The sequence below is a fragment of the Acanthopagrus latus genome, chromosome 17 (assembly GCF_904848185.1).
Source record: "Acanthopagrus latus isolate v.2019 chromosome 17, fAcaLat1.1, whole genome shotgun sequence".
Classification (NCBI taxonomy): Eukaryota; Metazoa; Chordata; class Actinopteri; order Spariformes; family Sparidae; genus Acanthopagrus; species Acanthopagrus latus.
Window position 1 is genome coordinate 25,102,373 of NC_051055.1, and position 26,425 is coordinate 25,128,797.

General features: G+C 42.0%; 1 protein-coding gene across 4 annotated transcripts; it reads right to left on the reverse strand.

Moving 5' to 3' along the window:
* Positions 1 to 218: 218 nt before the first annotated feature.
* Positions 219 to 23,064, reverse strand: LOC119006847 (myelin-associated glycoprotein-like). Of its 4 annotated transcripts, XM_037075992.1 has the most exons (13): positions 22,833 to 23,010; positions 18,830 to 18,949; positions 13,816 to 13,923; positions 12,653 to 12,728; positions 11,433 to 11,801; positions 10,900 to 11,196; positions 10,030 to 10,287; positions 8,289 to 8,549; positions 7,904 to 8,209; positions 5,648 to 5,747; positions 4,929 to 5,025; positions 4,602 to 4,655; positions 219 to 4,286 (listed from the first exon to the last, which is right to left on the reverse strand). In XM_037075992.1, exons 4-13 carry the CDS (start codon positions 12,696 to 12,698, stop codon positions 4,128 to 4,130), a joined length of 1,947 nt encoding a protein of 648 aa, XP_036931887.1. In that variant the 5' UTR covers positions 12,699 to 12,728; positions 13,816 to 13,923; positions 18,830 to 18,949; positions 22,833 to 23,010; the 3' UTR covers positions 219 to 4,127. The 4 variants fall into 4 exon arrangements, with proteins under 4 accessions (XP_036931887.1, XP_036931889.1, XP_036931888.1 ...); XM_037075993.1 differs by lacking the exon at positions 4,602 to 4,655 and having other exon boundaries at positions 4,128 to 4,286; positions 22,833 to 23,064; XM_037075995.1 differs by lacking the exon at positions 4,929 to 5,025 and having other exon boundaries at positions 4,149 to 4,286; positions 22,833 to 23,009.
* Positions 23,065 to 26,425: the final 3,361 nt, after the last annotated feature.

The window sequence follows — 26,425 nt, forward strand, 5'->3', positions numbered from 1 at the left end:
AATGTCTGTGTAAAGTTCTGTATGTGTTTTATAGATATTCTTACTTGTACTCATCTACAAACAAAACAGTTTCTAAAATTACCTCAAAAGTTATGTTAAAAAAATAACATTCTAACTTCAGTAAATCCAGACAAAGATTTGAAAAGTCTTGTTTGTGACAGTTGATGCTCTATCTATCTATCTATCTATCTATCTATAGAAAGGTAAGCAGAGCATGACACTGTTTCATCATGGCGATGTTGCTTCTCCCAACAAAGACGAGACAGCATGACAAACAGACAGATAGTTTTCTATCAATAATCACCTGTTTGCATTTTGTGTTGTTTTTTATTTTATTTATGTTTGCGTGGAACTGAAGACAGATGAATTCGCTTGAGGCATGAAAGACTTGTTTAAAATAAAAAGAGCAAGCAAACGACATCAATTCAGAAAATCCTGCTTTCATTAAGTAACAGTGCTAATTTGCAGAGAGATTGCAAAACCCTGATCTGAATTATTGTGTCAATCATATATGTAGAAAACAAAAAATCTCCATCATGATAATTATGATCACCACAAAGTATAGGACATACACATTTTGCTTTACAACACACCGTGACAAAATATTAGGTAAGACATATTTGATATTTCTACTTAAAAAAAAAAAAATGTAAATAAAAAATAAACCCACCCGATGAGGCGTTCAAAGACATGAACTGGTTATTGACTTTGAGCATACAGGCAATTTATGAATGCTAGCCAGCATATCAGGAACCCTCCATCATTACGTTGACTGAACAATGTCTTAATAAAAGGATAATGTGAGTAAGAATAGCTGGTTTACACGCACAGAGAACTACATTTTTGAATTTCTTTTGGCTTAGAGCGTGTAAATAACACTCAAAACCCCTGATATCAAGCTATTTTGTATTCTGCACCAATACATAATTTAAAGTGTGCTCTTTTATCTGCACTCTACATGTTTAATCTTCATACTTGAGACATAATATAAGGCAAGATAAGGCAAAGGGGCTCTATCTGAACGGGAAACATGCCACAACAAAACATGACCTTGTAATATATCGACACCACAATCGGTGAGCATTTCTTGAGCAAGACTGTACTTCCTCATATCACAGCCTCATGGGTGTGTTTCGATGTCAGGAAAAAAACATACACACCTTATCTTCATCATTTTTTTCCCCCCTGTGTGAGAGGCAGCCTGAGGCGTCATCAGCATGATTTATTTAACTGCAGTTTTTGGCGGAGAGAGATTTATTTGGGTTAATGTAAACTGAAGTCCTCCTCATAGTGTCATTTTGTTGTTTTTATATCACTTCCAGTGATCAATCCACTCACACGTGGAGTTAGCAGTTAGCAGTCAGAGGACTTTGCTGTATCCTGTGCACACAGAGACAAGCCGCTCCTGATGAACTTAATCTGTCACTTCACACAAGGCTGCTGCATTGTGAATTTGTTTCATAACATACATTTGTCATATGACAAGAAGAGATCGTCCCACATCTCTTTCTGCTTGAGAGGTCTATCAGCATCAGCAGAGTGTAACAGTGTATGATTAGGAGAAGACAGTAGACTAGTTGCATATTTCTCGTTTAACACTGTAGCCGTTACTCTTAGTATTTTAGATATCATTTCTTGCAGAGGAAACTTGAGGTGTACAATGATGTGGACAGATGCACAGATGTGTTTTCATGGGCGGATTGATGTCCTCTGTATAAAAGAGGAACTCTGATAACCTGTGCCCCGCCTGTGAAAACTGTTGGATAATGTCCTCTTGCTACAATTCTGCAGAAACACTGTCAAGTCTGATATTTCATCAAGGTTTTGTTAGTTTACGTCCTCTTGTGTTTTTCATGGACCAGTGCTGAATGCTGCTAGACCCGGTACTGGTCCACAGTCCAGGGGTTGGAAACCCCTGATGTAATGTCATTTAATTTAATCAAGACAGAAGTTATTTAATACATTCACGTTGACTCATCCTGGTAGAAAAACTTTACATTAAAGGTTTGAATTCAACTTGTGAAATCAAATTAAATAAAAAATCTAAATACTTTACGTCACCGTTTTAGGCTAACCATTTTTTTGAACGCATCTCGGCCTCCGCTGCTCTTATTTATTCATAAGAGGTCTCAGGTGTTAAGCTTTCAATCAGCCGCAAAAATGTTTCTCCCTGCATGTAAACGCAGCCTCTGATGTGACTTTGACTAGTGTACGCTTTCGTTATTAAGCTCATATTAAGACAGTGTTCAGCCAAAAACATTTGAAAGATGTGTGAAAAGACTGTTTTTCACTTCTCACACTGGCTTTTATCCATAATTTAACGCTTCTACGTGAGCCTGCTGGCAAAACAGTCATGCAGGGTATTTACTGTACATAATGGAATCCCTTTCCCCATCAATATACATCTTAATTAATAAATATTATTGACACCATCATTATCAAGTTAGACTGTTAGTGTGCTTTGATATTACATCACAGGTTCATCAAATGTCTTTGAATAGCACAACCAACTGGCAGGTCAGCATCACTTTTTTTCTCATTCAAACATCTGATGCAACACAGTGAGAACAAAGCATCAAAAGTGAAGCGATGCTCGAACTTCCCAAAGACTTCAGTGATCAGTGTCCTATGATCTTTCAGCACGATTTGAACACACACTCACGCACACACACATGCATACACACACACACACATTGTCGAAAAGAGATAACACTTTGGCCGCTCGCTCGCAAATATGTTGTGCTTTAGGTCTGTATTTTTTCCAGAACAGTCAGAGAGCAGGAAGCCACACTAAAGGGAGAAGACGTCGGAGATGAGACGGACATTTCACGTCGACCACAGTGCAGGAAGCTCCCCCGAGAAAGATCTCAACACGTTCTAGTTGGAAAATGCTGAAGAGAAGCTGTGACTGGACAGTGTTGAATTTACAAAACCTCTTATTATCAAAAATGATGGTGACTGTTGTGTTCATTTATTAAGAGGGGCCACCGAGTGGCATCACACATTAAAAACAATTATGTGGAAATGAGATGCTGGGAGGCGTTTACATCTCTCAGCCTCAGTGGGTTATCTTTTACCCCTTTTCGACCGAGGAGGTTCAGGTGCTGGTTCAGAACCAGTGCCTACTCTGGAAGATGCCAGAGTGGCATCAACAATTTGACCCACTTAGGTCAGAAGCTGAGGGCAGAGTTAGTCGAGACCAAGGACCCACTAAAACCACTTACGACTGCCATTTTCAGAATCCAGATCTATTGTAGCATGTTCTGATTCATCTACAGGGGAACAAACCAAAAAAATTGGACACCGAATCGAAGCAGCAGTGTTCCGAGGACCTGTAATGTTTGGATGCCAATAAAGCCATGCAAAGCCAGGAGCAACAGTCGATGTTGTCTGCCAGAGATTTTCCTAGAAATGATGGGAAATTGGAGATGTACACAGCGTCTGAACAGCGGCTTTCATGCCCGTGGAGGGCAAACCAGGCAAACCAGTTCTTAAAAGTTTTTCAGGGTTGAACCAGCCCAGAACCAGCACTCAATCCACTTTGGTCGAAAGGGGATATTCTTGGGAAGTAATTAACCAAAGAGAAAGAGAGGAGAGGTTTGCTCTCCTCTGACAGACACACATAAATAAAGGAGAACAGAAAGCGCAGTTACTCCTTGCCCTGATGCTTCGACTGGCAGCAGACACAGTGACGGTTACAGGAGTCAGATGTAGAGCAGATGACAAGCAAACTGTGTCAAACCACAATGAAAGCAACAAAAACATGGGTCGCTGGTTAACACTGCATGTTTTAGAGCCCACATACTACAACTGAGGCGAGAAATTCAAATAATTTCTTTGACATTGTCCAGTGGGTCATGCTCCGACCCAGAAAAGTACCAGTTTTCCCAAATGAAGGCGTGTGAAGGGGCGTCCCATGGAGGAGGGCCACCGTGAGGGGGGGAGTACTGGCATGGAGCGGTACATTATATGTGACAAATGTTGAGGAAATGAGTGACAAGGAGTCATCATATGCAGGGTGTAATCCAGTAGAGGGAGGCGGGTTATTACACAGTTTATGGGGCAGGAGATGTGATGGGGTCGCCACTGCGTCTCGCATAGCCGAGGGATCAGGGAAGGATCGCGATTCATTTGGCTTTGATTTCCGTGTAGTTGCTGCCGTCATCCCCCCTCCCTGAGGCCCCCTCCCTGGGCCTGGCCCCGATAAACTCCAGAGCAGCGTAATTCAGCTCTTGCCTCTCCAGTCCTGCCATAGAGCCCACAGGTTGATAATCCCCGTCTTCTCCCTGCAGACAGAAGCACGAATCAGCGGCACATATCACTGGAAAGGTGCCGGCGACACCTTGGATGACAGACGAGTGCGACAGACACCATAAAGAAAAGATGTTAGGGGTTACTGGTCGACAACTGACAGGGAGATTGAGATGTTTCCTGTTAGGTTTGGCAGTTTGTGTTAGCAATGAGGCAGCCATGCAGAAGGCAGTTTCGGAAACAAACGGCAGTGTACAGGACACAGAAGCTGATATGCGAGGAGATGCATCTGTCACTGATGCTTGTGTTTTTTGGTTTTTTTTTAATGGGGATTCGTTTAGGAACCTTACCGTAGTCTCCTCTAGAATGGAGTTAAACTTTGAGCCCAACAGCTCTGTCTTAAGCTGTGCAAGAGTTAGGGGAGAGAAAAACAGACAGAAAAACGCAGAGAAGCGATGAAAGCAAGAGAAAACAGTGTTTGGAAAGGTCATGGTTGGAGCTACTGGACTGCTGGTGGGAGAGATTCCTTTATTACCTCATTTTCAGAGGTCAAAATGGGGTGTCATATTATTTTTTTTACAACTCGTTACACAATACTACAACCCCAAACAATCCGAGAATGGTCACCCAACCCATCCTCCATCATAATCATAATCATTGACATCAGCATGTCTCACCACTTTCTTCCTCAGATTTTGTTTGTCCTTCTTGACTGCGCTGTAGTACAAAGCTGGGTTCTCCAGGACCACGTCCTGCCTAGGGTTGCCATTCTCTCTGGGGGACGGAGTCACATAATCAGACTCGGTCTCGACTGCGACTAACGCAGGGTGACACGCCAAGCCTGGGCATCCATTTTAAAACAACAAGCTCTGTGAGGTTATGCTGGAGGCCAACTGTGGCTGTGAGTGACGTGGTTATTTTTATGGGTTTAGTCGCTGAGCTCACACCCACTTCAGGGGTGATTTGCCAGAGAAAGCTTGCAAATTTGGGGGTCCAAATATGCCTTGAGGCTAAAATAAAGCACCTTGGTTAAGAGGGCTGCCCGGGTTGTATTTAGCGTAGCAGGTCAAGGATACAGAAGCGGTGTCAGAGCAGGGAATTGGGCCTGCAAAATATAAGGTTAGTCCAGCTTTCTAACCCACTCCGCAAGGCAGCCAATGTGGATCTCCAAGGATTTCAACTGGGACTTGTCCTGGCAAATAAACTGAAATTGCTTTGGAGAAAATGATTCTCACGTCCACATCAGTCCCACATTCACTCGTATACAATGTGTGTGTGTTTTAGAATGGATGACAAGGCTTAAGTGTCTCCTTGGATGGCAGAAAATGCTTAGTGAGGAAAAACGACTACTTCTGCCTCGCATTGGCCTCTCCATTAGTTTGTCATTGATACTCACTTCTTGTTGTTGTGGCCAACGTATCTCACTGCTGCGATGATGAAGGCTATGACCGCCACTCCTCCAATGGTGCCGACTATGACTGCCATCATGTACTTTTCTGCAAACAAAGGTGATCAAAGTTAGATATGAGGACATGCGACTTATTTGGGAGCACTATGTAGTTTAAGGGAAGTAAATTGAATCAGAAGAAAAAAGATCTTCATTGACTGATTTTTTTTTTTTATGCCTAATCAAACTAAATAAACAAACTGACCTTAAAGGACAGCACAGTCTCATACTATTTAACTGTGTTTATATGTGGCGGACCCTGCCACCTTTCAAGCTTCAAACAGTCTTATTTTCCTTTGAGAACAGCTTGTTTATTCAGCATGTTAGAGTTTGTATTATTCCCTCAATAATATTGTCAGTATTGAGTGTGAATTTCATCTCCAAAACTACACAATGCCCCTTTAATTTACACACAGAAAAATGGTGCACTTAGTATATAATTAGATAGAAATAAAAATAGAGGGATTGCTCATTTAATCGCAGCACAAATGCATCAAGTTAGTAGAAAATCCACCATTTATGATGTCCATCATGTCGTTTATGAGGATGACGGCATCTCAAGGATAAAACTGACATTTTTCTATATTTTTCTTTTTGTCTTAGTGTCCAACGAATCCAGTGAAGAGACCAAAACCAACAATGTGCTATGTTTGTTTTCGGAGCGTTCCCACAAGTGCAAATAATGTGCACAACTGATGGGCAAAAAGAGAAGAAGCACTTAATCCTTACGAAGCAGCTAACCACGGTGCTATGGAGTACACTGGAAGGAAGCCTAAATAATCACAGTATTTATTCTCAAGCCTGGTGTCCCAGTCCTCTCTGATATTTCTGCCATGCTTGAGATTTTTTACTTAAGTCCTGGCTGTATCAGAGAACAGAGCAGACTTGGGGGATTTCTAACTTTTTCATCATCTTTCTCTAAAGTTACAAGTCAAAATGTTGCTGCCTTAACTTTGGTTGCAAAACCAGGTGAAAAATCAGGCTTATGTTCCCTTTTCTCCACAGTGTCAAGTTGTGGTGTGAAAGCTGTCTATATCTCAACAACTGAAGGCACCAATTTCCCTCCTTTCCTACTCAACATGTAAATATTATAAACCAAACTTGAAAAATACAGAATAGTGTGATTTCTTAAAAAGGCTTAAAACTGTATTTCTTAGGAAACACCACTCAAAAAGAGAGGAAATAATGCATTCGACTATTTTCTGCAGCAGATCCGTACACATTTAATTTACAGCAGTAAGACAACATATACAAAACCTGAAAGCGTCAGATGGTTTGTCACGCAAGAACCATCTGGGAAAACACTGTGCGAAACTCTTTGGAAAAGAGCAGACATTTAAAAAAAAAAAATACTTGGCAGGTATTTTGGGAGATGAACCATCTGTCTATCACAGGCTAACCTCTTCCAGTCGGATCAACAGTAGGAGAGCGCTACAACCAGCGGAAGCCAGTTGGTAAATTGCAGTCAGTAGGGAGAAGAAGCCTTCAGAAGCTTTCTTTGCTTTTCTTTCAATAAAATATACTACACACTTCCGATACGACAACAACTGCATCCTTTGCTAGTCGTCACACTTGAACAACGGGCAATCTCTGGCTGACCGTAGTTTCTTAAAGGACACTGATTGTTTCAACACCTGCGTGTGTCAGCCGTGGGATCGACTCAACACAGTGCTGTTGGTCAGGGGAGTGAAGGATGTAATACAAGATAGATAAGACTTTGGCGACACTAATAATACTTTTCAGTGAGATCAATATATTGTTGTTTTGTTTCATGGAATGTGTTGACAAATCTGTGACTTTGTGACATCACACTGTGTCACCATGTCACACATTTGATCATTTATGCCCAGCGGCAACTATGACACATCAGAGTTAATTCAGCACAGCTGCTTTGTTGTTGTTAAGGTCGCTTGCTCAGGTGTGTGTCACCTGACCAAACAGAAGAGACTGGGTATAAAGGAGAGGGGGTTGGGGGGTGCTTAAAGAGACAGGAACTAAAACAGAGTGATTCATACAGAGCTGCAGCACTGGACAGTATAAGAAAACTTTTATATGAGAGTTTAATATGTCTCCTTTGAAGAATACTAAAGGAAAGATGATGAAAAAGAGGCAGAAGGAGGGAAATTCTCGTACGATTTAATCAAACATCATAACAGGAATCAAAAATAAATCATCAGTTTCAGTGTTCAGTTTGTCTGTACTCACTCTCCTGCTGTAGCTCCAGGTGTACGCTTTCTCTTCCGTACATGTTGTACATGCTGCAGTGAACGTTGACAGCAGGGCCGTTGTCGATCCGCTCGCCTTTCTCCCTGAGCTTGATCATACCGGTGGAGGTGTGTCCGTCTGTGTGCGTGTAGAAGTTGTACCGCCCGTCCGTTTCGTTGATGGTGACGTTCAGGTCGGGCAGGTAGAACTCGATGGTGGGTTCAGGGTTTCCTGTGGCCATGCAGACACACTGGACGCCCTCCCTCACCACCGTGCACTTGGACTCCTCCAGAAAGACCGGGGCATCTGTTGAGGGTATTTGAAAAAGCTTCAGAGAGGCTCATTACAGATCATTTGTTTTTCTACGTCCTACTAAGTCACTCACACTCGACAGTGATGTTCAGGGAGCTGCTGGCTCTTCCGTGCTCGTTCTCAGCCAGGCAGCGGTACTGCCCGTCTCCCTGCGGTGTGATCTCCAGGATCTCCAGCACTGACAGCTCGTCAGCGGTGATGGTGCCCACCAGCTCCCCGTCCTTCAGCCAGGTGAGGGTCGGGGCCGGGCTGCCCTGGGTGCTACAGTGCAGGGCCAGCGAGGTTCCCTCTTGTACCGTCATGGAGTCGTTCACCACGGGCTCACGGGGAGGGTCTGCAGTGAGATGTAGAGATATTCAGGGTCTGAGTTTGGGTTACTGGCTTTAATTTCAAGAGACGATAATTAGTTAAATCTGTAGTAAGTGATTTGTTTTTTTGACCGCGCTGAGCAGCAGACATCCAGCAATGCTATCATTCATTTAAAACCAACTCCTGAGGAAAACATTGTCTCTTAAGCTGTTAAATGTTCACAAGTCTCTCACTGTGTCTCTCTGCTGTTACAGTGTTTTGTTTTAAGTGTTTTTACTGAAAACAGACGCCTGCTGCATCCAAGAACTACACAGAGCAGTAAGCAAAGCAAAAAATAGTAAAGCTGAGAGTTAGTCGGGTTAACAGTGAGCTGAACATCACTGTAAAGCTCCATAAAGCTGAGGGTCATTCATTCTGTGTGTTCATCAGTGTGAGCGACCTCTTTCACAAAAAATGTTTTCTATACAGTTACTAATTACCTGTTAAGATCTATGAGAACACTTTATTCAATCTTAATAACAAATGTATATTCTGGATAAATACTTTTTTTTTTATTATGTATTATACAACCCGTGAAATAAATTTGACATTGTTGCTCACTGTATGTGTTGAGCCTCTCAGCAGAGGGAGGTTCTCTGTCTCCGTCTAAAATAAACTGTATGTTTGTTTTAATTGATTCAAATGTTCAGTGATTACTTTGGGCAGAGATTCCTGTATCATCAACATCTCCTCCAAACTTCTCACATTTTTGCTGTTAAAGAGGAAGGTTCCAGCTCCATACTACTAGTTTGAGTATGTAGTGAGCTCCCACAGAAAAAAATAATTCATTTTTTTTATGTGTGATATTTATCAACACTGACGATGAAAGGCGCAAAGAAACTACACAGAGAATGTGGTGATTTAGTTTCAGGGAGATCTCAGAACACAGAAAATATCAAATCTTTGGATTCTTGTTTTGTTTCTTGTGATGAAGTTAAATTGTCAGTAGCCCTCTCGGGTCACAGTGTGATTGTTTCAGCGGCGCTCCGTGTTTATTTGGAACAAAAAAGGAAATTGATTTGTGATAGCATTAGTGTGCTGTGTGGATTTGGGACGCAGCACCGCTCGTCCAATACACCTTTTTTATTGTTCTGCCATTTCCTCTCCGTGGCTCTGAAGCTCTGTGGTGAATATTGATTAATTGGCAGAGGAAGGACAGGTTAGAAAATACTGAGCATACGGATCAACAACAGCTGGAGTCTTGATTTGAGAAGATTCTGTGAATGTTATGAGGCTTTTTTATTTGTTTTCTGTTATTTGTAGTTGTTGTAAATCCAGGCTGACAACGCCTGCCTGTGACTTTGTCTTTATTGTTTCTGATGTAAGAAATCAAACTAATTCCTCTGTTGTTACTTATTCTAAACCATCTCCTGTTGTGTCCCTCTTACCTACTACATACTTATTCTATAAAGTATTTACAATATATATGTTGGAACTGTGACACAGCTGCCGTCTCAGGGACTTACACTTGACAGCAAGGTACAGCGAGGTGTTCATGACGCCGTAGCTGTTTTCCCCGACGCAGGTGTAGATCCCCTCCTGCTCAGGCGTCACATCGTCCAGAGGGAGGGAGATGTTGGACGCCGTGTCCCACACAAGCTCCTGGTCGCCGAACATCCAGAAGATCCTGGGAGGAGGGTTACTGTCCACCTCGCAGTGCAGCATCACAGAGCTGCCCTCCATCACCTCTGAGGACACGTTCACCCAAACGGAGCGTGGGGCATCTGGGAGAGGAAGTAAGGCGGAGGATTTAATGTCCGAAAAGCAGAGAAATATACAAGTTTCTTTTTTATGTTTGGCATACACTGCAGGAGTTGCAGTGCATCAGAACAACAATGCAGATTCTGCGTATCCTGACTGATTCTGTAGCTATTCTTGTAGGCTAACACTGCAAATGTCAATGTCGGTCTGTCTCCCATTCACTTCGGACCAGACTGAATTACCTCAACAACCGTTTGTTAGATTCTAGACGTGGAAGAATATTATTCTGAAAAGCTGACTCTGCTCTTGCTCCCCTTCACTGTGTTACTGTCAACTGGAAGTAGGCTTCAGGCTTAAGTCAACTTAAATGATGGTTGCTGCACGACACAAACACTACACCATCATGACTCACTGCCTGAAAGCCACTCAAGAAAGAAATTTGCTTGAGTGGGATTCATAATTACTTCTGGGATTCTAGTGTGGCATGTCAGACACAACGTTATTATTGTTATTATCTGCCTGCATTTAAACTCCAAAATCACTGGAGGCTGGCCGTCATTTGCAACGATGGTGAGCAAAGACAAACAGTCCATTGGAGGCTGTAGACAGAGGTGGGAAAGTGCTTTTTAACTTACACTTGATGTCTAGAGAGATGAGCCTCTCATAGACCAGGGTGGTGTTGGGATAGTAGACCCTGCAGCCCAGGAGCTGCCCGTTGTGCATGGGTCTGGGTGTGAAGGTGAGGGTGCTGGAGAGAACCGCCGTGTTGCTCTCCTCCAGGTAGTCAGAGCTGAACTCCGGGTCGGGCAGGTAGTCGGTGTACATCCACTGGATCTCTGGAGTCATGTCGGGGCAGTTGTCCGGAGCGTAGCATGTCAGCTCCAGACTCTCGTCGCTGACGATCTCCTCTGGGACATCGATGTTGGGTTGATCTGGTCGACATGAATGAAAAAAGACATTACTGGATTTATTTAATGTATAATATAAGATGAACTTTAATTGTAAAGCAGCATTTTATCTTATCTAGATGGATGAAATTGTTATATTTAATACATTTAACTATGACTTTACCATTAGCGCTAAAACTGTTTGTTTTTTTGTTTTTTTTCCATATTTCTGGTTTATTGGTCACAGTTTTGTGTATATTTCACTCTGATCAGTGTCTTACCCAGAACCTTGAGCTCAGAGAAGTCCGGGAAGGTATACATGTTGGCTCCACCGAGATCAGCACGAAAGTAGTATCTCCCTGAGTGCTCAGCGCCGATGTTGTTGATGAGCAGAGTGCAGTTCCTCTGGTGCAGGTCGCCCAGCAGCTTGGTGCGGCCCTTGTAGCTCTCGTGCACGATGTCTGTGCGTGTTTTGAAGACGACGGGAGGGAAGAGCTGAGGGTACGGCTGGCCAAAGTACCAGATACCGTGAACGCCGCGGTACGGCCTGATGCCGGACGGATACATGAAGGTGCACGGGATGACCACACAGGAGTTCGTCATGGCCGAGATGTCCCGAGGGACCCAAACGTTCCACTGGCAACTGGCATCTGAGAGAAGATCAGAGACAGACATTAAGATAAGAAATACTTACAGTTACATAAGAATAAAATCAATATAGTCATGAAACTAAAATAATATTTGAAGCATAAGAGTGTTTTCTGGACTCTCAGAAAAACCCTCAGACAGTTAAAATGTCTTTTTTCTCACAGCATGGTCATGACGAGTCTGAGTTTGTTCATAAAGGAGACCAGTTGTGCCCTTTGCATTTCCTTTCTTCAGTGTTTTATACTGGACCTTGTGCATGTAAAAGATCTTGAAAGTTATAAAGGTCAAAATCTACACCAACAGAAGCTGCTTTGTCCCACAGAAGATGCTGCTCCTGAAATGCCTCGTCAGTAGCCTCTGCCTTTAATTCAGTGACTTTGTGACATCACACTACGTAAAAGAGTCACATTTGTATAATTCATGCGGAGCAGCTAGTTTGGCCTTTAAGACTAAATTAGCACAGCTGCTCTGTTGTTGTTTTTGTTGTTGTTGTTGTTGGCTGGGACCAATCAGAGCAGACTGGGTATTCAGGAGGAGGGGCCTTAAAGAGACAGGAGCTAAACCAGAATGTTTCAGACAGAAAATGATAATAAAATGTCTATGTTAAGGTCTAATATGACCATGCTGTGTCCGTAATGGCATTTTAATATAAAGTGTGTAAAAAAGCAAAGGATCACCTCAGTAGTACCCAGAAGAATCTCTAATAAGTAAGATAGATGAAATTAAAATGAGATATTGTATAATGTCATAGTGTGATATTGTCAATTAATATTGCATCTGAGACTGAAAAAATAGTATTGCATGCCTTCGTTAATGTACCATCAGACAGCAAAGAGGTACAGAAATGTATTACCATTGATGATCAACAGCAGTGGTAAGAGCAGCTCCAAACACCACATGGTCTCTGCTCAGCGCTGGACCATAGACCTCTGGAACACAACACATCCTGTCAGTTACAGCACATGCATCATCGAGAGAAAAATAACCGGAACTGTCTTGTTTACAGCACGGGTGCTGCTGATGACTCAGATGCTGCGTTTACCTCAGAGAATGACACAAATAATCTAAATGTTATTGAGATTTAACAGTTTAGTTTCTGACTTTGAAGCTCAGCGCAGTACCTCGATCCAAAACCAGAATGAAATTAATTTTTTTTAAGGTTAAAGGAACACTGTGTAGTTTTGTAGAAGCAGTTCAAATTCAGAATTTCAATATTTATAACATTAATGAGGTAATAGTACAAATATGTATTTTCCCATAACTGAATAAACAAACTGTTCTCAGAGGAAAATAAGGTCCCTATAATACTGTTTGAAGATAGAAAGGTGGCAGGGTCCGCCACATATAAACAAAGTGTGTTTTCCTTTAAGTTCAGTTTGGTTATTTAGCTTATTCAGTCATGAAAACAAAGAGAGTTTGTTTATTTAGTTTGTTTAGGCATAAAATAATTGGTCGATGATAATCTTTCTCTTCTGATTAAAACTACGAAGTGCATGTTTAACGGTGTTTTTACTGACTCAATGATCACCGAAATTGATGTTTGCATGAGTTCCTCCTCAAAGTCTAACATTTTTCCATTTCCAATTTGATGTTTTCATCATTCATCACAGACGTCCCTGCATCAGAAAATGTCTGAGACACCCCCAGACACCCTTATTTGTCTACAAAAACAACACGAAGTGCTCGTTTTCTCCCAGCGGTAACCCAAACTACAGGCAGAAAAAGGATGAGACAAATGATGTTATGTCAGTCATTTCTTTTCTTACTTTGTTATTTGTGAGAAATGCTTGAAATTATGCGTGTTTCACTCAGTAGACCTTTAAACACAACACGTTACAGACAACATTATATTCTAAATAACTGGATCTAGAGACAAAATGACTGACTTTAGAACATCAGGACACAGTATAACTGTTTACCAAATGTGTTTTGTGCCAAAGTAGCAAAAAAAGAAGGAGAAAAAACTGTTGAAAATGCTTGTGAGTATCTTTTATAAAGCCGTGACCGTGGTTTTACCTTGAAATGCTGATGGTTAGAAACAGACAGAAGCTCTGCAGGACAGCTGGTCAGCAGATCCACTAGAGGGTGTTCAGTCACACCCAGGCAGCTCGACAGCTTTCTTCTCTGTGGAAAAAGTGCAATAACTACCAGTTACATCAGCATCATCAGGCGATGACATCACTCACAGCCCCCCGACTCACACAGAGCCGTAGTAAAGTCGCACAAACTCAGCGTCAGTCAGCACCTGCTCGCCGCCCCCCACAGCCGCCATACGTAAGCTCGCCCGATGAATGACTGTCACTGTTGTCCGAGCTCTGACACAAACTCCAGTCACCACACATCATGTCATCAGTAGATTACTGACACTATCTGTGCCGTACTCATGGCGGTGATGATGACATATGTCAACAAAAGCCACTGTATTGAAAAAGAAACTGCACATAAATAGTGTCAGCACATTTTGTTCCAAAAATGTCACTATAGATGGTTTTTCTCACTTAAAATGGAGAAAACTTTTAGTTTCATTGTTGTATATATGGTATTTATGGTCTATAATAGGGGTTCCCAACTTTTCTGGCACATAGACCACATATCATTTTTGGGGGGGTGGGGGTTGATTTATAGCCTTGTTAGCTAGCTTCACACCACACACGAGGGATTTGGAGCATTTGCAATCCTCATGAAACTCAATTTTATGTAGCTATCATCATATTATTGCTTGAATTTAGCTTTTTTTCCACTTCGTATCTCCATTATCCTTCTCAACAGTCCTGGTAAAAAAGAACTTGCAGAGTGTTTTCATTGTCATATTTAAATGCCTTGTGGAGTGTTATGCACTTCAAGCTGAATAAATACCAAAACCCAATGCAGTAGCCTACAAACAGTTTATAGCAATTTCTTCTGCCACTTTACGCCCTATTGGGTTTAACTTGGGCCAGTCCTGAAAGACCCAAGACCCGGTACTGGTCCATAGGCCAGTGGTGGGGAATCCCTAGATGAGAATATAAGCTCTCAGTTTTGGATCCAAATACTTGTGTGTTATTTGTTTTCAATCAAGCTAGAATCTGTTCTTTACTTTCAACTGCCTTCGAACATAAATGACACTGACAGCCAACATCTCTTTGTAAACCAGGCTGACTTGTTTCTTACTTCTTGGGTCTTAAAATCAGTTGCGTCTTTAAATTATGAAAACATTTTACGTGTAATGAAAGAACTTCCTTGAACTTGAACAAATGTCCAGATCATGACAATGACTCTGTAAGAATAAGGATGTTCTACAGTTGTCTTCAACAGGTAGAACAGTTTATCCACTTTTACTTGAGGGCAGGTTCATATTGATCATGTGTGCTAAAAACTTTGAGTCGTTAAAGTCAGTTACATACATGTTTACTTCAACATATGACTACGACATGACGTGATGAGTTTTGTTTGTAGTTAGCGCCTACATTACATCTGACAAATTGTTACAGACCTGGGAATTTGTATTTACATTAGTAGTGTTGCACTGTAAGGCGCACCAAATCATAATTAAAAATTCAAATGCAAGTCCTTTTGTGTAAATACAGTGCGTGAGCTGTGTCAGGAAAAAGGTGATATTTTTGTCACATTAGGTGAACAAAAAAAAAAGAAAACATCCAAAGTTGCATCGCTAATTGAGTCACTATGAAATGAAAATCTTCACGCCACGTTGGCTCCTGATTAAAGACAAAATATGCAACATTTCTGAATTAAATGTCTAAAAACAAGCTGACCTTTGTAATATATTTTTGGGGAGTTCTCTATTGACATTAGCCCAAATGTTTTCTGTTATATTAGTCAAGAGAGTTGGTTTCATTTGGTCGCCTGTGGCTATAACTGCTGGGAAAATTTAAGATGTTGCACCAGAGAGTGAGGAAGGAAGTCGGTGAACGTGACCAACGGTAACGTAAAAATAAACTTTGATACATTACATTGTCTATGGATATTAATGTCTGAGTCACATCAGATTTTCATCATTAATAACTCTACTACACTACTTCACAAGTTATTAAACTTTGATTGATAGACCACTTCATGGAACAAGTTATATTCTGGATCTTTAACCCCCATTTATTGATTTGTAATGAGTTGCATTTAGAATCTTTTAAAATAAACTCCAGCTAATAATGATGATAACAGGATTTAGATCAACATGCAGCTCTTTAGGCAAATGTAACATCTGTGCTCACTCTGACTAATTCCTAAATTTGTTATACAATCTGTTTCAACACTAAACACAATCATCACCTTCCAACTGATCTTTAATTGTTTCTTTTAGTCATTCAATCAGCGTCGTCTTCTCACATTGTACAATTAAGCAAAATGAAAGTGTTTCCATCTACTCTGCAGTCTAATACAGGTAACACTAATCCAACATCAGTGTAATGTCATGTCACCGTTTAACCTATTATTTTATATTTGTTTAGCTGATATTTACATTTACAACAGTCCAACCGGTCGTTGCTTTTACTTTACATGTTGTCAAAGAAATATGTAGCTGTTTAACTGCGATATAAATAGAATGAATACTGTTTTCATGATTGGCTGGTCCTTGTGATGTAGAATGAATACGTGCAGAAGTAGAAGCAGAGGATTTAGCCTCGTGCTGCAGCAGCCGGTGTGTGCAGATGGCAGGCCTAAGAGTGGATTGTGTTCTGAAGCTTCGTGATTAACACATCACAACATCCCCCGAAGAATCCATGACCAATATTAGCCTCAATGATGGAGCGAGAAGTGAGAAATGATGTTGGTTCGACATGGCAAGAGGCCATAGATCTGTCCTGCTGCTCATCATGCAGTCATGTATTTTTGAGCACTCAAAGGAAATGTACTTGCTCTGTCAGCTACCTTGTACTTTTTTATTAGCAATAAAGAAGAGATATTAGGTTTTCCTTTCCCTCAGGGTTTTATATGGGTTCAGGTCCGCACCAACAGAAGCTGCTCTTTCCAACAGAAAAACACTGCTCTTGAAACGCCTCATCAGTAGTTCCGCCTCTTATGCCGTGACTTTGTGACATCGCACTACATCACTGAGTCACATATTTGAATAATTTATGAGTCTAGTTTGAAGTGTAACAATTGATTTAGCACAGTTGGCTCAGGCATGTGTGAGCTGGCCAATCAGAGCACACTGGGTATTTAGGAGGGGGTTCTTAAAGAGACAAGAGCAAAACAGAGTTTTTAAGACAGAGAGGGAATAACTCCTTGAACTATTTTTTTTTTTGGCCACGTGGGAGCAGCAGAGACAAGTTGTGAAAGGTCATATCCTCATCTTAGAAGTAGTCTGACTCAACAGATGTGAAGTGCTTCAGTCTGACAATGAGTGCCTATCTCAGGTAGCATTCTCCTACATTATGATATCTGTGTACTATTGTTTTCAAAATCCCTGTCCGTACCTGAAACAACAGCAACCTCCAAGACAACAATATCAAACTCATCACAATTGGTGCAAACCCAAAAAGCGGCCTGTTATAACCTTTTCTTTCACCAGTTTTCAGCTGTTTTAATGCCAGGCCTCGCCTCTCCATGTGCATGTGACACTTTTTTTGCAGGCACCCTGTCGCTGCACCCTGAGATTAATGCCACCCAAGACTATTTTGATCAGTTAAAAGAAATCAGACCTTTCTCAAGTGCCAACACATCATTCTGAGAATGACCTGGCTATGCAAGACTACCTTTTAAGTTGATATACTATATATAGTCTGTAGTCGGTATAAAATATACTGTATATACTTTTCAGTTTTAAAAAAGCTGAAAAGATTATTCAAGAGTGGTTACAGGGAATGCTAAATTAGCAGGCAATTATTATTTGATATTTGAAAATATTAATGAATGCTGCTTTAAAATCAACAGTAACACCTGATAATAAGGTACAGAAAAATGAGGAAGGAGTAAGGAATAAATCAGAAATTACTTCAATTACTTAATTAGTGACTAATGAGTCTATATTAGTAACTACTCTGTACTATATCTCCACTCGTAGGTATACAAAAAAGAGAGACTAATGAATTAGTAATGTGTAACTAATGAGTCAGTATTGTAACTATGCAGTTTCTCTTTACATGAAGCACATAAAAAGAGTAACTAATGATGAAGTAATTAGTAACTGATGAATCTATATTGGTAACTACTGAGTATGATAGGTCACTTTACACAAAGCACACGAAAGAGTAAGTAATGATGATGTAATTAGTAACTAAGGAGCCTGTAATGGTAAGTAGTCAGTATTATGTTTCACTACTTGAAGATACACATAAAGAGTAACTAATGATTAGGTAATTAGTATATAATGAGTGTATATTGGCAACTACTCAGTATGATGCTTCAGTTTACTTAAAAGCACATAAAAGAGTAATTAATGTTTAAGTAATTAGGAATACATGGATCGTAATAGTTCGCGCCACTCAGCAGCTGGTTGAACTAAACTAGTGAACAAATGATTATGTAATGATTCATTAATGTAGTATCTCCCACTCTGTTCTCCAGTAACACTCACAATATAGTCAAATCACGGTTATTCAGGAATAACTCATTAATGATTCCTCAACCATCAGGTTTGTTTCTGATTCATTCCTTACTCGTCCCTCAGTATCTACTTGTGTACCTTGTTGTTAAGTGTGACCGAATCCACATCTCAGACTGAAAGTGGGTCACGTCTCGAGACGTCTTGGCCCATAATGCCGCACTGTTGGCTATGACAGTCCTAACTTTTCTCCAGTGTTGCGTCAAGCTTCACCATCTGCACGGCAACAAAAGGCCAAGAGCAAGGCGAGCGTGTCCAGGCAGAGAGGCCGTGCAGCGGCAAACGGCAGGGGAGGACAGAGCCGAGCAGCCGGGCAGGGCCACTGACACCACCAACATCGAGCCCAACAACAACGGCCTCATTGACGGGGCAGACAAACGGCTGGCACAGAGCACACGGCATACGTGTGCACACTTAAGCACACACACGCGACACACACACACACACACACACACACACACACACACACACAAAACACTTGCCTCATACCAGCCTCAGCACCAGGCTCCTGCTCCCTCTCAGTCCTCGCTTCTTCTTCTTCTTCTCCTTCTTCCTCTTCTTCTTCTTCCCGTTGTTGTTCTCCCTGAGTTGGTCGTCTTGCTCTGAATCCTAGATGTCAGATTCAACAGGAAAGGGAGATAAAGAGAGATGTGAGAGGGAGACAAGGGAAAAGGGAAAGAGAGGGAGTCTGTGTGTGCACTGGTTTACATGTGTCGTGGGCAGCTCTGAATATGCGTTCAGGCATTTCTGGAGCTGTTCTTTGGCCCACTCAGAATTCCTTTCCTGAGCCGTCCCATGTGTCTCAATGTCTCCAACTACGGACCTTGACCATACTTCCCTTAACACGTTGACATTAGCTGAACCTTTTAATGCCAGTGGTGCACAAGACATGAGGGCAACCATTGCGTGGTGGAGGAACGATGACTCAATATCACTTTGAGTAAGGCTGTGTTAGAGCAACATACGGGGAGTAGGAGGAACATAGAATTTGTGACATGAATACGGTTATGCAAATCAGACATTTACATTAGTTCGATGCAGATTTGGATCTTAGAAAGGTCCGTTTGTTTAAAGCCGCCACCCAAAAGAGCCTGAATTAGACAATTAAAGTGAAGAAAGTGAATCCGAAGCCACGTCTGGATGAATTTGAATGCAAGGCCTCGGGTCACGATCATTGATCTTTCCAGACGTGTGCAGATCTAATATTTTCCCCTGTGAGGAATGTGTGTGGGCGGGGAGCACAAGCATGAACAAGCACCAGTTTACATATTAATGCAACAAAGGCAACTTGTCTATCCAACTCTATAACTCGTCTATTTTTTCCCCCACTCTCATTGTTACATGTAGGGTGAGTCACTGCCTCCAAAAGCCGTTAGGCCACCAGCCAAGAGACGGCATCGTCCGAGCGCCGGATAACCTCAAGGGAATCCCTCCGTAAACAGTCTGGAGAGGAGCTGAAGAAGAGAATGCTGCTTTGACGCTCTGAAGCTGTCTATAAACGAATACGCAGCATGCCATACTCCCCCCCCCAGACACACACACACACCACCACACCACACACACACACACACAGGCAGCATAAGGCATGCCAACACACTCCTCAGTGTGGGGTGTGCAGCTATGTGACCTTCCCCTGCAAATCCCTATGTGCTGGTTGTAAGCTCAGGCTGCTCCATTGTCCTGCTGGGACTGTAGTCATAGTATATGTGTGCATTAAATCAGCAAGAGCAGGCGGAGTGAGCGATCGTATCATGTCATGTTCAGTGCAAAAGATAAAGAAGACCCAGCAGGTTGAAAGGGTGACAAAGGTATTCCCAAAGTACATCCGTGCACATTTATCTTCATCATCAGAACCTCTTCTTCTGAGATCTAATCAAAAACTCAACGTAATTACTTATTCCACATCACGCTTCAGGGAAACAGATGCCATCTGAACAATCATCCCTGCTAAATCAGGTCACAACACCTTTTTATGAGTCATTTTACATTACTGAAATTTCTCCCACAAGCCATAAAAGGCTCACACAAACAATCGACTGTGCCAAGAAGAACATTTTCATTGTGAATATCATCTGCGGCCCGCGTACAAGAGCTCCGCCGCGACTCTTGGACGAGGCGAACAAGAGAAAGGGAACCTTGTGCACAGAACACTGCCCATTGTGCGAGGGAGAAACTGGAGGAATTTTTTTTTTTCCGGAACAGGCCCGCTCACAGCTTGCGCTTTGCTGTTTGCCTGTGACGCGCGTTGGTCCACCACAAGCTAAGGCCCCCACTAAAATACTCAGAGGAGCAGATGGTCTTAAAACATGACTGCTCCCCCCCTCCCACACATGGAGCGACGAGCACAGCACACACACACTCACACACACACACACACACTCAGGCACACAAGATACAAACATAAACACGGAGATATGCCAATATCAGTCACACAGTCTGTCCAAGGTTCTGCAGAGAGCGCTGGCATAAATGAAAGATTCAGACTGGACTTTAAGGTAATCGAGGAAATAAAAGTATTGCTGGCTTCTTCCTGTAGCCGATATTTCGAAGTGTATCAACAAATATATCTTTTTCTTACCTATAATAAGTGTAGTATTTTAGTGTTTTGTGGTCTCTTTGATCTATTTTGTGCATCTGTTTTTATTCCAGCCCTTTAAGACAAACTGTGACTTCTACAGTTTTCTAGGCACATTTTCAATAACACACCCTGCATTTGTTTTTTGTTTGGTTTGAACTTAAGCACACTTTTTTTTTTTTCCTATTTTCCTATCAAAAGTAGACCCGCATATATAATCCACATTTTACCAACAGCACATGAGGTGAGCGTGACAACCGACCGGGCCACAGTTGGCCCCATCTCCAGCATAACAAGAGACCTGAGCTCCAATTGCCTACTTCCATCTTTTCTACCTGGCAAACCCGGCTGACTCTGGCAATCCCCGGCCCAGTGGGCAGATGGCGAGCCACAGGCCTGCTCTCTCATTAGAGCGCTCTCCCTTCCGCTCTGAACAAAAGGGGGCGACAAACAGAGCCGTCACCTGTTCAACAACCACACAGACAAAAAGAGTGTGGCCCCGTCCCAGAGATGCTCCCCGAAACTGGGAAAGTGAGTTTTAATCTGCCAACATCTGTCTCTCCATAGATGACACAAAAATAATGTTTTTTTTTTCAAGATTCAAGATCATTTTGATGATGATTTCTGCATCATATAACTTCGGTGACATACAACATACAAGTTTTCGACACATAACATGTACATTAACTCATTAACATTATGATGTAATGAGTTTTGTTTGTAGTTCGCTCCTGCATTACGTCTGGGATTTGTATTTACTACAGTGGTGTTGCACCTAGAAACTGTGCGAGTCGCCAAATCACACAAAATGCTCATTTCTGGTACAAAACTCGCTACACACATCCATCAAGTCTCACAAATTACTGGCTTTAAATTGCAGCGTGTCATTTTGGAAAAGAAATCTGAACTCAAATTTTAATATTCACAATATTGATGAGGTGATAATACAAACTCGGAAATATATGTATTTTCCATAACTAAATAAACAAGCTGCTCTGAGAGGGAAATCAGCTCCCCAGAACACTGACAGGGTCCGCCACTTGTAAACAAAGCAAAACAGTATGAAACTGCGATGAAGTTGAGTTTTTTCATTAAAACTGCACCATAAAAGGGGAAGCTATAATCTTAATCTAAATTAAAATCACCACTCAGATTTTTCAGGAATTGTTAATAGTTGCATTTTGAAAACTGCAACATTTTTTTCTCCGTTCGCTGATGTCGTGAAAAGCTTCATTGAAGAGAATGTATCTCCACCTCGTTTGAATAACGCAGCCCCGTGTTAAATAACTTGTTCGGGTTGGCTGTGTGATCTGTGGCATCAGGCACCGGCTTGGATGTGACAGTAACGGAACGGCTCGGCGCTGACGGCACAGGCAGCGAAATCCATCCAGTAATTATTGGCAGGGCTTTAAGCAACCCCTGCTATCACAACACACACACACACACACACACACACCCTCACAGAAAACACACTCGCTCACTCATCTGTGCACGCTTACACATCATCACAAACACTTTCACCCAGTCACACACACACACACACACACTCATTACCTAACTAGGTCTAACTTGTGACTCATCCTCTTTTCACGCTCATGTTTGAACGCTCACGCAAACAAGCGCACACTCACCCCGACTGTAGGTGTTTGACCTTAAAGAATGAAAATGACAAGATTAGACCAGATAGATAGATAGATAGATAGATAGATAGATAGATAGATAGATAGATAGATAGATAGATAGATAGATAGATAGATAGATAGATAGATAGATAGATAGATAGATAGATAGATAGATAGATAGATAGATAGATAGATCCTACGTCCTCTTGCCTCTTTCTTCCAAAAAATCTCCAATCCCAAAAGCTCCAAAGTCCAGAAAAACCTTGGAAATCAGAGACAAAGTGCTGCTGCTCACCTGTGTAGGTGACCGTGGCCGACCCCCCTGCAGCTCCTGTATGAGCAGCTCCAGCAGCCGTCCCTCTGACACTCACATGCGAAGCGTCACACCAGCCCGCTGCCAGCAAGACCTCTCGCCACTCTCTGTACCAAGCCCCAACGGTGTGGAATAAACCGCCCTCCCCGCCACCATCACCACCACTGCTGCCACCATCATCACCATCACCCCTCCCATATGAAAATCAGCCCTTCAGTGTAGCAGCATTGTTCTGAGGCTTCGCCCCGAGGCTCAGCCATTCATAAATACAAACGGGGGGCCACAAAGGGCCACACTGTTCCCCCCTCGTCCCAGCAAATATGGGTGAGGCTTTGAGCTCCGAGGCCCTTCTATCCACTGGCGTACGCTGGACGGAACTGAGCATATTTCATGATTTAGGATAGATGGAGATGGAGAGCACAGCCACAGTTTTTTTGTTTTGTTTTGTTTTTGAGGTCAGTGTAACAGAAGGCAGGAAGTGAGATTGGGAGGGGGCGATACAGACAATGAGGCGTAGATGCTTGAGTGTGTGTGTGTGTGTCCTTTGGTCAAATCTGTGACTGTTTTGTTTTTCACAAGTCAGTGCTTCACAGAAGAAAGAAAGGGAAGAGTCAGAACAGTCTTTTTGCATGTTTAACCCCAGTGACCACGAGATTTGATTTTCAGAGGTTTGTGGTTAATATGTTTAAGGTGTGTTTCCCATCGTTCAGGCAGCCAATCATTTCACAACCAAACAAAATTTCAACTTGAAAGTTGCGTGAGAAGAGGTCAGCCGCTGTCAAAGTCACATAACAGCCGTGTGGTAGTGAAACTGAAATGTGAGTTTAGATGGAAAAAAATATGAGTGTGACTGGAAATAAACAAGAAAAAAAGCGAAGTAGATTGATGAAAACATCTTAATCACTTTGCAATGCCCATGTTGAATGGCAGGAATAAGCATATGTAATTTTTAAAAAAAAACCATCATGATAAAACACAATTCTTTACACTAAGTCACACTCAACAACTCTGGGACACCGGGACCAACTCCAGATCTGAGCCAGTGCCTTGGTCAAGGGCACTGACCGGAAAAATAGCCTAGCGTGCATGTTGTGATGGTGGGGGAAACCGCAGTACCCGGAGGAAAGCTAACAAGCCCGGGAGAACAAGCGAACGCCTCCTCACAGAGAACGGAGGCCCTGCCCCCAGTGGAATCTGAACCCAGGACCCTCCTGCTGTGAAACACCAAGAGGGGGAAATGTAAAAAGTTGTTTGTTTACGCTTTAAGTTGGAAACTCATTATTACAAAAACTTGAGCATGGCTTGAGCACGGCCTACCATCGATATATCAGAAATTAAGGTAACATTCACTTATGTCAGTGGCCAACGTTCATCTGAGTTATCACATCAGTTTTAACACATTTGTGAGAAACTGGCTCGTGACATCCCTGCAATCAGTTTGTAAAGCTACGCAAGCTCTGAAAAACTCTTACCATTCTACGGGTAGTTGTGTAACAAGCTAAAAATGCTTCTGAAGCAGTTACTTCATAAGAAAACATTTTTGTCTTGTCATTTTTTTACGCTGATGATATCTGTGTTTCTCTGGCGTAACATGGGGAAGAAATGACAACAAGAACAAATTGGTTATTGGCTATTCTGCAGTATCAGCCCAGAGTTTCTCGGTTGAGAATGATGTCATCTCTGATAACGCAGACCTCGGTGCTTGTTAGGATTAATGCTGAACTTCACACATCAGCTTCATTAAACGGACCAAATCGACAGAAACAGATCAAAAGTCCACAATCCAAAAGTGGAAATATACACGATTAAACAGAACACAATGATTTCATCTCAGGATACTTTTGATCTTTGCACTAATGTAACTGGCGCTTCATGACACAAGCAGGGTGGCACACGAGAGATCCTCTCCGCTGCCTCTGTGATGGAAGACGTTACAGACTCCTCCTTGATGTCCCTGGAGCTCACAGTGAACTGAGGTCACTGCAAATCTTCAATTAATCGCATTGATTTGTTTTTTCTTTTTCTATGGTCTGTGCAATAGTTCCACTTTGCAACTTTTCAGCCTCCTGATGTTCAACATCAGCAGTAATCTAAAGATAATCTGGGTGATGCTGTGATGTTTTTAGGTGTCTCCTGTGGTTTTAAGTCGACTGTACGTCACTTTAGGAAATACAGTGTGCTTGGATGAAACCAGCCAACTCATCCGTCCCATGAAAACACATTATGAAGCCTAAATGTGGCATTAAGTGTGTTCACACAGTTGCATGGAGCTGTGACAGTGTCATGAAACCACAGGACTTGTTAACACCCCCCACCACCACCACCACCACCACCACCGTCCTGACACAGGAGCCATTGTCTCCAGAGGCCTTCTGGGACAGAACAGCTCAGCTCGAGCCTGACACCACACAACACTGGGAAGTCGATGTGCACAGATAATTGTCTTTTAATCACAACAATCCCCTTTTCTCTGGCCTCGCTCGATTGTTTCTGTCTCTTGTTCAACCTTTTCTCTCTTGGTTGTAACTCTTGTGGCTTTTAGCGAGTTTCGACCGGTCACACCGAGCTTGTGAGCTCAGGCGGTTCTGACGGGAACATGATGAAGGACGAGGGGCCGACTGCTGTTACTAAATCTGTTAAAAATATTAAATCTAATAAAACGTGTTTGTCTGCAACTCAAATGCAATTCAGACATGAAGTTACTGATTAATTATCAAGCTGACGGAATATATAATAACATTTACTGACTGACAGAAGACCAGAATCCAAAAATTTGCAGTTGTTTAATCAAGTTCTTAATGCAAGTCAGAGATGTGGACTCGAGTCTTTGTGACTTGGACTCGACTCCAGTCATTGTTTTGTTGACTTGACTTGGCAAAACGTAAATGACTTCAGACTCGATTTAGAGTGACTGTGAGGAACGTTCATGTTTTGTTGATTCCAGCTGCCCATTTTGACAAAAGCGATGCGACACCAGTATTTATATGTGATTTTTATATGAGTTATATGTGATCAGACAAATAGCAGTTTTTCACCAGTGGTCTCGTTTGCTATAACAAGTCATTTATAATCATGAGAGGAATCATGAGACTGTTTCATGAACACTTAAAACTTCCTCATAGACACTATAAAGGCTTGTGATGTGAGTTGAGACATGACAACTCTGTTAATTTCTTGTTTTCTGTTTAGTTTTTTTAGTTTTATTGAGTCTGTCTGTCAGTATTTCACTGAGTTAAAGAGAAAATGATGGGGAGGGATAATTTTTTGATTGCGAATAAATTAAGAAATAATTCATCAACCCAACAGTCCCCTTTTTAGACCCACTCAGAGATAGCAGCCATCTAAATACATCAGACATTTCCATCAATATTCATGCATCATTCCCAGATAAATTAATCAAAACTGTCGAAAAAAAAAATCACCCAGTGTTAAAGAAAGTGAATGAAAGTGGTTCCTGGATCTCGTCCTTTATCCAGAGACACACCAAAAGTTAACAGGGTCTATTCTAGGCCGAGAACCATCCTCCATCCAAGATTTGTGGAAAACCATTCAGCAGTTTTTGTCTTATTAATCCT

Bases quoted from the DNA above. Each gene is read 5' to 3' on its own strand.
- LOC119006847 (XM_037075992.1), bottom strand. From the start codon at position 12,698: ATGTGGTGTTTGGAGCTGCTCTTACCACTGCTGTTGATCATCAATG. The intron at 5,748-7,903 runs GTGAGTACAGAC...CTTTGTTTGCAG, and splicing joins CCTGGAGCTACAGCAGGAGA to AAAAGTACATGATGGCAGTC. The intron at 4,287-4,601 runs GTAAGGTTCCTA...TTCTGTCTGCAG, and splicing joins CCATTCTAGAGGAGACTACG to GGAGAAGACGGGGATTATCA.